Source organism: Sturnus vulgaris, chromosome 9, assembly GCF_052056855.1.
Source record: "Sturnus vulgaris isolate bStuVul1 chromosome 9, bStuVul1.hap1, whole genome shotgun sequence".
NCBI classification, from domain to species: domain Eukaryota; kingdom Metazoa; phylum Chordata; class Aves; order Passeriformes; family Sturnidae; genus Sturnus; species Sturnus vulgaris.
In genome coordinates, this window is record NC_142251.1 from 19,043,852 (window position 1) to 19,057,985 (window position 14,134).

The following is a 14,134-nucleotide window of genomic DNA, read 5'->3' on the forward strand; positions in this document are numbered from 1 at the left end:
TAAGATATTGCAGTGGTTCTGGATTATTTTAGAGCTGATATTTTATAATTACCGCTTTTTTATTGTAGAAGCATTAAGTTTCAGCTGTAGATCGAGGCCTTGATAGCCCTGAGCACTGTATACTGCATGCCATTTGCATTTAATTTCAGGGCCATCTTCTTGCCTGCCCTCATTCAGGCTAAGTTGCATTACTTTATGTTTACATACTGATATAAATCTTCTAAAGTTAAGTGCATGTCAGTGGATGACACCAGTTGTGTTACAGTTGTATTACAGCCCTTTAAATTCAATCAGGATCTTCTGAGTAAGTGCTACATTCAATTTAATGGCTCCTTTGTCATTGCAGATAATGATAGGAGAAGGAATTCTCTACTGTTGCCTGTCCAAAAGAAGAAATGGGATTGGAACAGAGGCCAATATTAATGCAGGAGGATGCAACTTCAATTCTTTTCTTAGAAGAGCTGTCAGATTTGTTGGTGGGTCTCAATTGTTACTCACAAAAAAGAACTTTCCACATACGTTCAGTTTTCACCATGCAGGTTTGCTTCTCTGAAACAGCCTTTCAGAACAGTGCAGAGCTGTCATTAGCATAGATCTGCTAGAAAACGTGAGAAGAAACTTAGACTGCAACAGAGCAGCCCCATACTCAGTAATGGAGCATCTACACTCTCCATTTTGACTTTCCTCTCCTGCTCTATTGTCAGTATTTCTAAAAGAGTAATTTGTTTTTCCTTCCCTGCCCACCTCGAGCTGGCTGCCTTTTAATGATTTCAGTGTATAACTTCCCCTGCCTGTCTTCAGTGCATCATAAGGATTCAACCCACCTGTCACACTATTCAGCATGACAGTGAAAACTTGTCAGAAACTCTCAGTAGGTTTGACATTCTTTTCCTGGAATGTGTTTATCTGCCTCTCAAAAAGGGCTAGAATCTGGCAACTTAAATGATAGAGGAACACGTTGAAATCTTTTGTTTTACTTTGTTCTAATTGTCATTTATGAAAAACACTACTTTGAAAGGAAACTGGACTTTGATCCCCTTCTCACAGTTAATTTCCTCTCCCAATGAGTGGCTAAAGATAAGGTTTCCTCTGTTTCAGAAATCTTTTGTTAGAGAAGGCAGCCTAGGCAAAGACAACCAGCAGGACAGCAGACTGAAAACCTGATGGGACAACTATTCCCTGGATTTTGGTAGTCTGGCAAACAGGGAGATAGTGACAAGCAAGGTTCTGCAATCTGTGAGCAGTAAAGCTTCACACGAGCAGCAGTGAGGAAGAAAGCAGAGGGTTTGTAGATTACACCATGGGCAAGGAGGACTGTAAACATGCCCCACATTCATTTCTTCTCCTATTTGGTATTCCATCACCAAAAAAACAAGCTCAAAGACACGTGAATTTCATCCCCAATTCCCGCTCTGAATTTGAAGATGTTTTCATATTTTAATGTCTTTAACACTCTTTCATTTTCAGGATGAAAAACAAATTTATCTTTATGAATAAAGTAGGGAATTATAGGTAAATCTTTAGAAGAGCAGATGAAAATGTTCAGTAAAGCAATAGCATTACTTCTTTTGCCTTGTGAATTTAGCATTATTAATCAGTCTGAAGCACTGATCCCTTATGAAATAGACTTAAATATTTGGATTAGTGACAAGGACACAATACTCAAGAAACATCAGAGATGTTGAGGTAGCCAAAGTTATCACCAGCTAGCGATTCTATGGTGGCAAAAAGAGAACAGGTCTTCAGAATTATGATCTAATGGGCAGTTGTCCATGCTACTAAAAGCCTGTCTTCCAGTGGGAAACTCCAAGGACTGGATAAGCACATATGCTCTCTTCAAATACTTGGCAACTCTTCAGTCAATTCAGAAAACTTCTTTCCAAACTGAAGCAGCTTCAGTGTAGCTCTCTTTTATGAAAAGAGTTTGGAGGACATCAAGCCATTAAAACAAATTTTTAAGTATCAATAGGAATAAAACAAGCATAAACGATCTCAAATTTTATATTAAAGAATTCAACTTTGCAGTAAGCTTTTGTTCTCCATTTAAATTCTCTTATTCTACATTTAAATTTTCTCAAATCCAATAACAAAAGCCATCAGAGCTCTGTTGAATGTACTTTGCACAATTAATCAGCCTAATTAATGCATATAATAAAATTAACAAGCTCTGTTGATTTCTTTCCTAGGTGTTCACGTGTTTGGTCTTTGTGCAACTGCTCTTGTTACTGATATTATACAGCTATCAACAGGATATCAGGCACCATATTTCCTGACTGTTTGCAAGCCTAATTATACATCCTTAAACGTATCTTGCTCAGAGAATTCATATGTTGTGGAAGATATTTGCTCAGGAGCTGATCTCAATATTATTAACGCTGGAAGGTTGGTTCTATTCTTCATTGTGTACATTTTTAAGTATTCATTTTATTTTTTTCTATTCCAATTTAAAGGGGTTTTTTTCCTAGTTAAAGTCTGAATGACTTAGAGGTGAATGCATGAATGTCTTTTTAGTGATGTTCAATTCTCTCCATAAAGATATTAGTTTAGCAGTAGGCTTTGGAAGACTTTGTCAGGTTCCAAGGCACAGTCGTTAGCAGTTGTTCTGCCCCCTCAAAGGAGGCAATTTCCTATACAACTGTCACTATGTATGGCTTCTACTGCTTTCCAAATTGGAATGTGGGTAAGTTCCCTGTAACAGGCTGGGGAAGAAGTCTCCAAAGTGCTTGGTCTGAGACCTCTGTATAACATACATTATATTTCAAGTGTTTGGAATATTTTAGACAAGTATGTTTTCTGTTTCTCTAAATAATTTTTTTATACTAACAGCATTGGAAAATATATTTTTAGAGGAAATACAACAATAGTGACAGCTGTGTGTTGCCAAACCTGTCTTTTCTTGCATGGTATTTCTAACTGTTTTTTAATCTCTTTCCCCATAACCATTTGCTGTTACTGGGATATTGCCAGTGAAGCCTGATTCTTGCAAGCAGTGTCTTGCAACTGCATGGTGTCCCAGGGAAATCAGGACATGATTACACAGGAGCAAGCAGAAAAATTTTCACAGTTACATCTCATTAATTTCATTATCTCAAATGTGGTCTACTGCTTTGAATTGACTGCTTGTAGCCATTCCAAAACCACCAATCACTCCTAAGTTTAAATACCATCACTTCTAAAAAATACAGTGAAACTGATTGTAAAATATTAAGACTAAGCAATCAGGCTTTGGGTGTTTCTGTTTCCCTGGAAAAATAACCATATATTGATATCTCAAAATTATTCCCATCATAGAGGATATATTTGGCAATCTATAATATTCTGATACCACCCACAGTTTCTCCTTAATTCCATTTTATTGCATTTTTCCTTTATTATATTGTTATTTCCTTATGCCAGTCCCAACTTTACCACAGCAAGCAGCACTTGCTACTGGTTCTTCAGTAGCACTTGCTACTTGCTTCAGTCACTTATATAGAAACTATGGTATAACTTCTACAGTACAGGAGGTTAATTTGACTTCAATAATTTCAGTTTGGAAGGAACTTGTTCTGAGTTTGCTAATGGCCTTCATTTTTGATTTGTACTTCCCAGAAACTTTGGCTCCAGAAATTTGCCTCTGGACTTCTGTGTGAATAGTATAGAGAGAAGCACATAATTATCCAACTGATTACATCAAATCATTTTTCTGCAACATCCCCAAATATCCAGTGGCTCCTATTGTCCATCTTTTCCTCTATTATCTTCAAAGAGCCTTTTCAGTCACTTTTGTTCAGCACTGCAGTGAGGTCTCTGTCCTCTGTCATCTCTGATGTTCTGACTCAGTATGGCTCTTTCCCTCAGTAGGACTCTCATTGTTCCCCCTCTGCACATCCTCATGCATGAGCATTTAGAGTGATACACTGTCATTGGAGTTCAGGACATGTTTTCTTTGAGACCTTTGTCCACGTTCACAATACAGAGCCATACAAAAAGCCTACATATTTTTAGCTGGAGTTATTTTCATTTTAGATTAAAAGATAACAAATACAGGAACAAAAGCAGCGACACCATTAGAGAGTACATTTAGTCTGTGTTTGCCCTGAAAGCATGTGAATAGAAAAGAGAATAAAGAGAAAATTGACTGTGCCATTGTGACACACCTTATATGCTACAAAAATGCCATCAAATTAAGGTTAAGTGATAGAAAAGTTCATAGACTAAAATATACACATTAGCTCCACAGAGACTCCAAGTAGATTTATGCTTCATTAAAACCTGCACAGGGCAAAGGAGTTGATTAGCTATTATAAACATTTACATTTTTTTTTTTTCTTTGTGTCTTTATTCCCCTGTCCTCAGCCCTGAGTTTGTTCTGCAGGAATACTATTTGTGAAAGATTTGTTCACAGAGGTAAAAAATAAAATAAAATAAGATGAAGAAGAATTTAGGTCTGTCTTTAGAAATGCAAAAGGAACAATGCAGATTAAATCTTGGCCAGTCATGAATCTGCTGGAGCCATAGGCTCAAATTCAGGTCAGCAGTATGGCATTCACAGTGAACTACATGCACATTTTTAACTGCCAATTAATTATGCAGAACAGACAAGGCAAAATGCGTAGGAAAGAAATTTAGAAAGCAGTCTCTGCTGCTTTGCAGAACAAATGTCTGTCTAAAGCTAAAGGACTGTGTTTCAGTCTCTGCTATCCTAAACCAGCTCACTCAGGTGTTTTTAGGAAATTGGCTGTATGTGGAGCCCAGTTAGGGTGGCAAGACCCATCTGTAAAGCTGAATTATAGTTTAATTATTTATCCCAAGCTGAGCTTTCTCAGGTGAAAGTTCCTGTTGTGACTGCAAGGTAGACATACTCTTCTTCACCAAGACATGCAGACTTAGACTTTTTTAGGGCTTCTGTGATCTAGATGTCCACTGTAGAACATGTATTACTGAATTCAAACCCAGCTTTTTTTCTGTCTACTAAGTAAAAACCTCTTTTGCATTCACATCACTTCTCTTTGGTTATTTTTAGAGAGTTGAAATGGGTCTAGAAGAATAATAATACTAAAATGTTAGAGTGCCTCATGTGATGGTTCTATGTAGCTCCTGCTTGCACAAAACCTCCTTTTCTTGTCAGAGAAGTAGAAGTTAATCTGTCACTTTTAAATTTCGTATCTGAAGCCTGTAACTCAAGACCCAGTCCACATCATTTAAGTATCCAGGTTTTCAGTTGGAGCAGAAGGCCCTCAAAAATTTCAAAATCAGACTTGATATCACTTGTCTCAGAATTTAGACATATTTTCATTGATTCTCATTCTCTGGCCCTCAAGAAGGGGCTCAGTAAATTTTAAAATACCCTCCACATGTTGTTGTGCTCCATTAACTTCTGTCGTGATGTAAAGTTCTGAATTTTTTTTTAATAAAAAATTTGCTATTTGCTATAGACATAGCAAATAAAGATGTACTTTGCCTCTCTGAGAAAAATGTCACCCAATGACAAATATTATCAATAGATCACATATTGCTTAGGAAGTATAAGATGGCTGTACCACCCCGTGTTTTTATCAATGAGCACTAGCACTGTGCATTTGAACTGAGAAGTATAATTTGAGTGTCCTTCCTTGGCAGAAAGTCATTCCCTTCTCAACATGCCACCCTAGCAGCCTTTGCAGCAGTGTACATTTCGGTGAGTAACCAACTCTGTTCAGTTTCATTTATACGAGACAAAAGTCAGAAAATAATTTGCTTTATATTGTTAAATTATGTGTTGCCTGGATATCTTGGATGGATGGATGGATGCTTTTATCCTAGCAATTTGAAAGCACAATAAAACTATTAATAAAGCCGGTTTTATTGTGGCTGTTAAAGAATAGGGAAAAGATTCAACTGCATCATATCCTTTGTTAAAAAAGCAAACAAAAGTGTTATGTTAAAGTATATTTGATGCCTCATATTATCCTCATATAAAATGCAGTGTTTATCTGTCTTACAGAGTGATATTTTAACTTACCAGTCAAATTAACCATTATGTATGCTTCCCTTTCTTTGTTGCTGTCTTCACTTGATTTGCTGCTTTTAAACCTGAGGCATTAAGGGCCATACATTCATGTGATGTAGTTTGATTTCACCTCCAGAGATTTGCAGCATGGATGAAATGGTACAATCGCTCCCAGAGGCCTTCAAGGTGCTACTGCAAAGCAAGTGAATAAAACCCATCAGTCACTAGCAGAGAACTGTGGGACATGCTGCAGCAATCACAGCTGATTTTGCACCTCTAAGCAGTAACATTTCTTCAGTATGGCCCACAATACTTGTATTATAGACAACTTACTTGAAGTTTAAAAAGCAATTCCATCACTCGTGCTGTGAAAATCAGAGGAAAACAACAGTAATGACCAGTTAATGACATTAGGTGATAGTATTGTGCATGTACTGGGAGCTTGCCAGTGTTTATTCTGCCCAGAGAAAGGCCAGAATTCAGAATAACACTGATGAGCCACCTCCACTTAATTTTTGTGACCTCCCTGATATTATGGCCCTCAGTTGAGAAATGGCTCTCTAAAGCATCTGGTGGTAGCTTTTGTTGGAACAAGTTATTGCCTTCATCTGGAACGACATCTGGCTTCTGTATTTCACAAGTAATGGCTCCTTAGTCACATTTATAGAACATTTAGGTGCTGATTTGGAACAGTATTGAGGCATAAAATACTTATCCTAATTGATGTCAATAAGCAACACTGCCTATGTTTTTGGAAATCCATTCCTTGTGATTTCAGATCTTTCTGCAGTAAGTGAGCAAATTTTAACAGGGCTGTAAAGTAAAATAAATTGATTACTTGCAATATTACTGTGTACTAGTGATCTATATATAAAAGGAACACTGAATGTGAGAAATTAACATCCTCTTAGCTATATTTAAGTTTCTTCAACTGCTTCTTTATTTCTTTATTTTTCAAGATGTACTTCAATTCTACATTAACAGACTCCTCAAAACTTCTTAAACCACTCTTGGTCTTTGCCTTTATCATCTGTGGAATTATATGCGGTCTGACTCGTATTACCCAGTACAAGAATCATCCCGTTGATGTTTACTGTGGCTTTCTCATAGGAGGAGGAATTGCTCTCTATTTGGTAAATATAATAGTCATGGTTAAGTTTTAGCAAATTAAACTTCTAAGGCTGGAATAAGAGTACTGGGTATTTTAATGAAAGCTTTTCATCATGCTCACGTGCCATAAGTATAAATAAAGTCAATTTGTGTTGAAGAGGATGAATTACGGATAATGATTTTAAAAGCAAACAGGAAAAAGCAAACAAGTATTTCAATGTGAAGTTGCAGACCAGTGCATAAAATGGAATATAATCATCTGGCATTGTATACAGAAACAGTTCTAACTTTATGTGCTTTATTAAATACATAAAAATACTATTTTCTAATCCACACTTAAAAGCATAACACAAGAAAAATATTTGATTAATCAGTATTTGTTACTGATTTGAGTTGATATTGACAATATTTGCTTTATAATCTCAAAAAATTATTGAATTCGTATGAGCAACTCAGCTGACTGAATTGCTGTATCTCCAAGAAATTAAAGGCAATATTATACACTTGTGATTCTTTGGACTTTTTAAGGAAACCATGCAGAGGGAGAAGGGTGGTCAGATCAGGTTATTCCTATGCTTTTCTTTTGTACTGTGTCAAAAGAGATGGAGCACCTTGGAAGGGCCCTGTAAAGAAGCATGTAGGTCAGGCCTGATTGTATCTGTCAGTGGAAAGCCCATCAAGCACTTGCTTTTGCTTGCTGCTCTCAGAATGTTTCCAGTAGGAATTCACTGCCCTGGCTGCTCAGAGAGCAGCACAGGTGCCTGGGAGCAATCAGAGCTTCTGCTGACACCACTGCTGAGTGCAGGCAGGTGAACAGAAGGGTCGTAACAGCCAGTGGGATGGTTTTACCCCCAAGCAGTCAATGATGAATTTTAGTATAATACTAAAATAACTTCATTTCCTGACCTCTTTTTTTTTGTGATAACATAACCTGAGGTACCTGCAGATGGTCTGCAAAGGTGACCAGGGAAAAATGCCTTTTACAGTGGCAGAAGAAAGAGCAGTCAGAGTAATAACAGAAACCCCATGAGCTACTAAAGTCAGCTTCTATGATTGCATTATGAGCAGAAAGGCACTCCGTAGAGAATATTATTTCAAATGATTCTCTGTTGTAGATTTACCTAAATGGAGCTGTTGTCCCCATGTTTGAAATACACAAACAAGTATGCTTTGTTGGGTCTTAATATACTGTTTTGTGACACTATACAGCAGAGAGTATGTTGTTCCTGGATACCCAGTGCTCAGTAAAACTGCCCTCAAAACTACACACCAATAGGAGGATGGGAAGGAGAAATAATGTGAAACTACAAATAATTCTGAAAGGAGTGTAAAGGATGAGTAACTCAAGTGATTGAGTCAGATATTTGACCTTCTCACAGGAAAACCTCAGTGGAGTCTTTTTTAAATGACAGCATTTTACAGTGAGTCTACTGATTAGGAAAATTTTTATAACTAAATCTTCTTAAAGTTCTGCACAGCTTGGAAAGCAATTGATTTAAAGTTGATAAATTTTTCTATGATGTAGATATTGTATTACATGGTTATTGTGCAGTAGAAAGGGCAGAATCTGCTAATGGCAGAGAACAACTCAGGCTGTAACAAGATTCAGTAAATCAGGGTAGGCAGTAGTATAGCTGTATAATAGCTTTGCCTAACAGACTGCAAACATCTATTTTGCTCTTTTGCTAACAAAACATTATTTCTGTAGTTGTATCTGTTGTTTGATAAAAAGAAAGCTCATGGAGGCTAAATCCATACCTCCACTGTTTATTGCCATGAATAATATGCCCTAGTTATCCTATTGAGACTACTTCATACATACCTAGAGGTACCAGATTGAGGACAGAATTTGAACTAAGGCTATACTAGTGAGGAAAGGCAACTGAGCATACCCATCAGTTTAGCTGGAGTAATTATGTCACAGAATTCTATTTAAAAGCCAAAAATGTAATTAAAGTACCTTAAAATGTGTCCTTTTTAACTTAACCAATTGTTGATGCTTCTGTCCAAATATCAGGGCCTGTATGCTGTGGGGAACTTCTTACCAAGTGACGAGAATGTGTTTCACCCAAATTTTCACAGAGAACCTCTAAGGTCATTGACAGACCTCAGCCAAGATGCCAACAGAATCCTGCCAGGTAAAAATGGCAGCGGCAGCGATGGCATTGTCTCCCACCGTACAGAAAGTATCCTGAATAGAAACCACAGAGATTCAGGCTCCCTGACCAATCTCAAGAGAGCAAATGCTGATGTAGAAATAATAACACCACGAAGCCCAATGGGAAAGGAAAACATGGTTACTTTCAGCAACACTTTGCCAAGAGTCAACACACCATCCTTGGAAGATCCAGCAAGACGAAATGCAACAATACACGCGTCGATGGATTCCGCCCGTTCCAAACAGCTGCTGTCCCAGTGGAAGAACAAGAATGAAAGTCGAAAGTTGTCACTGCAGGTAATAGAGACTGAATCTGGCCAGTCACCACCGAGGTCTATTGAAATGAGGTCAAGTTCAGAACCCTCCAGAGTGGGTGTAAATGGTGATCATCACGGCCCAACTAGCCAATACCTGAAAATCCAACCTGGCAGTGTACCAGGTTGTAACAACTCAGGCCTTACTGGCGGGCCAAGGGTCTCTATTCAGTCCCGTCCTGGCTCATCTCAGCTAGTACACATTCCTGAAGAGACTCAGGAGAATGTGAACACATCACCCAAAAGTAGTTCAGCTAGAGCTAAATGGCTGAAAGCTGCTGAGAAGAGTGTTGCATGCAGGAGTAATAGCCAGCCAAGAATCATGCAAGTAATAGCCATGTCTAAGCAGCAAGGAGTGCTTCAGGGCAGTCCAAAGAGTTCAGAGGGAAGCACAGTGACCTGTACAGGAGCCATCAGATATAAAACCTTGACAGACCATGAGCCAAGTAGCATTGTAAGAGTTGAGGCCCATCCAGAAAATAACAGACCTGTAATTCAGATGCCATCAGAAGGTGAAGGAAGTGGGTCATGGAAATGGAAAGGTCCTGAAAAAGTCACTCTTCGTCAAACATACGAGCTAAATGATCTTAACAGAGACTCTGAGAGCTGTGACTCCTTAAAAGACACTTATGGGTCAGGTGACAGGAAAAGAAGCAACATAGATAACGCTGAGCATCACCATCATGGAATAACCACGATAAGAGTCACACCAGTGGAGGGAAGTGAGATTGGCTCAGAGACTCTGTCCATTTCTTCTAGCCGGGACTCAACACTCCGAAGAAAAGGTAACATCATTTTAATCCCTGAGAGAGGGAGCAGTCCGGAGAACACCAGAAACATCTTCTATAAAGGCACATCCCCCACACGAGCGTACAAGGACTGAGAGGAGACATATCAGCTGGACCATACCACCACAAAGTAATCACATCTTGACACAGGTTCTGCTCCCTTTGTTTTGAGCTGATATTTACCTTTATGTGCCAAATTATTGACCAGCAGCCCTGCATTGCTGATGTGCAATGTGCATGAGCCTGTGAAAAGCATGTGGTGGGGGGGAAAAGCACAATGCCAGAACTAATGTGAAATATTTTCATGCAACTTGTTTCTTCAGATTCAAAACATTTATCTGAGGGCGATGATGTCAATTAAAAGAATGGTCTTGAACACAGACACTGTATTTCCTGAATGTGCCAACTTTTTATTTTATATTTGTGTCCAAAATTGACTGACTTTTTCACAGCAAAGGCTGTATCAGTGGTATATATTCACCTTTGCAGAATTTGCACCAAATCTTTAATACAGGATGGTGCTGATGATAACTTTACATGTTTTGAAAAATTGCATAATTATTAGACTCTGCAAACATGACATATTGATGTGCAGTTACTTTACAAGTAATATTGCTAATACTATGATGATGCTGGCTGCATTCATTTAGCGTAGGAAATATTTACAGCTTTGTTATAGTGGATCTGTCACATTCAAAGATTGCAAAGGTTTTGTGTAGTTCTTTAAGATGTCTACTGCAACAAAAATGTGTGGGTGACATTCCATTAGAATGGAATGACTATCTATTTTGAATAGTTTTGCTGCTACTGCTCAACTTTTGTTTAAGAACAGGTGCTACTAATGAAGAGGCTGCTTCTTAGTGGGCTAACTTGTAGAATTGTTTTCAATTACGTTTTTTAAGGGGTCTTATCAAGTACTACAAGTAATTCAGATTTTACATTTGTAAACTTCTTATTCTGTCCTTCAGCGACCCTTCCATTTTTCTATTAGTTTTTAAACAAAAAATGCAGGACACCAATAACTGCAAGATGTGCAAATGTGAAAGGTGAGCCATGAGTAAATAAAAATAGATGGCAACTTTCCTGACCAGCTTCCAAGGAGAAAGGAATTAATATCATAGCTCACACTTAGAAGCAGTCATTCACCTCACTTGCTTAGTATGCCACAAGAACAATCACAAGTTTCACCCCAATCACCATCATGTAGGGGATTTGTGCTTCACTTTAAAGAATGGAATGCCTTGGTATTGCAGAATCATTGAACAAGTGTTGCATTGTGCCACTATTACAGTTCACCTCCCTTGAGACACCCTCCAGAGCCTTCTTAAGCATGATATTTTTCCCACCACTGCCACGTAAGAATAAAAAAGGTCTCTGCACCTGAGAGAACATGAATTATTTTACTAAACCAAGCTTTGGGTATAATGAAAACACTTGCCTGCTAAAAATCTCCATTGCCAAAAAATTATTGAAAGGATAAGCTCTGAAAGGAATAAACATGGCATGTCCTAGAGTGGGCCTGCTAGAAGAAATGCCTCATTTCATTTGGCTCTGACTTAAACACTGAAGGAAGCCAGGGGCAGTGCTCACCCACTGCAGCTCTTCATTCTCTCCTATTTCTACCTGAAAGAGAACTACTCTCAGACACCTACCAGCTCCCCTGCTAGGAGGGAAGGGAATGGCTTAGCAGTCCTCTCACTGAATAAGAAGTAGCAGATCAGGTCTGTTCTCTGGCTTTTTGAGAGAAGTGTTTTGGTCTAAGTCCTCTTCTCATTTAGGGTATCAGAAAACCAGATCCGTTCTCTATAGTCAGAACCTGTCTACAGACCCTACCCCGCAGAACTCTAAGGAAAAGCCCACCCTACCCCAGCCAAGGAGGAGGTAGAAGGAAGAATCATCCTGTTCAAGATAAACAGCACAACACAAACAGACCAAAAAAAAAAAAAAAACCAAAAAAACCCCCAAAACCCCAAACCAAACAACAAAACAAAAAACCCAAAAAAAAAGACCTCCAAACCAAAACTAAATCCCAAACCCAACCCCAAACCTAAGTAATTTCACAAGGATGAGGATGGTGTTTGCGAGTCAATGGAAAGCTTTATATGTACTTCCCAGTTTTTCAGGTGCTCCAGGCTTACTGAATGCTTGCTGTCAAGCCAACTGTGCCGAGCAATGCTTCCCTCACCTGCCCATCACCCCGTGCTGTGGAAGAGTGTCAGTCCTTAAGGAAATGACCACACTCTTTCTGCTATTGATACAAGATGACCCCGTCATACTTAGGATGATTGGGAGAAAGTATTCTGCAGGTTGCATGCAAGAAGCTACCCAGTAGGGTTGCAGCATATTGTCTATGTTAAAGGCACTCTATGTTGAAGACACACTTTAAGGCACATCAGCTGGGAAAAAATAATCATAGATACCAGGAGAAAAAGGAAAAAAAAGTAATTTTTTTAGAAATAAGTTCTCAGACGCTAGTATTTACAAGTCAGGATTTGTTTTTTTCGTTTCAAAAGGATGTATCTTTAGTCCTTGGTATTTAATATGAAATTTTGTACAAGATTCCAAGGAATTACAAACACTTGGACTGTCATGAACAAAACCCTTTGGATTTAGTTTAGTGTAAGTACAGGATAAAGCAGGTAGGATTAGCTTTAAAGGAATGGGTAAGACACAAACACTGTTGGCCCAATGCAGGGAAATAAGATGCAATCATTTGTTAGTTTGTAAGTGCAGGGGAAAAGAACATAAGTAGATGAACCTGGAAATAAAGGAAAATTGAAATGGAGAATAATGGCAATAAAGCAGAGATTAGAAAATGTTCCCTCTGGCAATTTAGCTGTTTTGGAAACAGCAGGATTCCTGGTGGGAGTGTTTGTTCTTTATTCCTTGGTTTTAGTCAGATATATATTGGCATATATGTTGCTTTTATTACTCTAAAACTTGCTGCACTATTTCAAGTGCAGTGTGATATTTTTCCTAAAGTTTCCTATTTCTTAAGAAAAGATTTTAAAGCTCTTGTGTAATCATTGAAATTATGTTCTATACATAAATATTGATATATTCTTTTTTACTCAAAGTGCCAAAGGCTACTGTTTTTAATAATGGCTTATCAAATTATATTACGTTAGAGAGCAGAAGTATAATAATATATACATTGGAACTCAGACCTCTGCATGTATATTTGATAAGGAGCCTTTTGTAAAATTACTCTTTGTTTACATTCCACTGGTACCTTAATTTAAAATTAATCAAATAAATTGACAGGTGACATCTTATTAGTGTTCTGATTTTCTTACTTGCTAACAGGCACGAATTTCTTTGTTAGGCTGTGCTTTACTGAGAAAAGAAAATACTTAAAAGTAAAATATGTTTTTAAATGAGAATTCTCTATATAAAGTATTGTGTTTAATAAAATGTTATGCCATGTTTTCAAATGGAAAATAATTTGTAAATTGCTATAAATGTATTTTGTTAAACAAGTACAGATCAATGCTACTGTGTGAGTTTATTGTGCTAACATCATGAAATAAAGATAAAATTCCTCATTTATGTTTGTTTATCTGTGGTGAAGCAAAGTCTCACTCCCCATGAAATTATTTTTCACTATTAGGTATCTCATGATGTGTAAAAGTGGTGAGAAACCTCGAGACCTTGTACAGCGGTAAGAAGATGTAAGGAACAGTATCCAAACAAACTTTTCTCTAACCAAAAAACATTTTACAAAACACCCCAAGTGAATTGGGAACTTCAGGCCATGTGAGGATGTGCCCGCTCAATCATTCTGCAGCAGCAG

The 14,134-nt window shown here is 37.9% G+C and overlaps 1 protein-coding gene across 2 annotated transcripts in view; it reads left to right on the forward strand.

Annotated features, from left to right (window-relative positions):
* The window catches only part of PLPPR4 (phospholipid phosphatase related 4), a 31,938-nt gene extending 18,052 nt beyond the window's left edge, over positions 1-13,886 (forward strand). For both annotated transcript variants that reach the window (XM_088170035.1, XM_014884829.2), the window contains exons 3-7: positions 347-476; positions 2,187-2,382; positions 5,602-5,659; positions 6,931-7,104; positions 9,099-13,886. In XM_088170035.1, the coding sequence (XP_088026161.1) occupies positions 347-476; positions 2,187-2,382; positions 5,602-5,659; positions 6,931-7,104; positions 9,099-10,436 (1,896 nt within the window). In that variant the 3' untranslated portion in view covers positions 10,437-13,886. The remainder of the gene's footprint in view (positions 1-346; positions 477-2,186; positions 2,383-5,601; positions 5,660-6,930; positions 7,105-9,098) is intronic.
* The last annotated feature ends 248 nt before the right edge of the window (positions 13,887-14,134 follow it).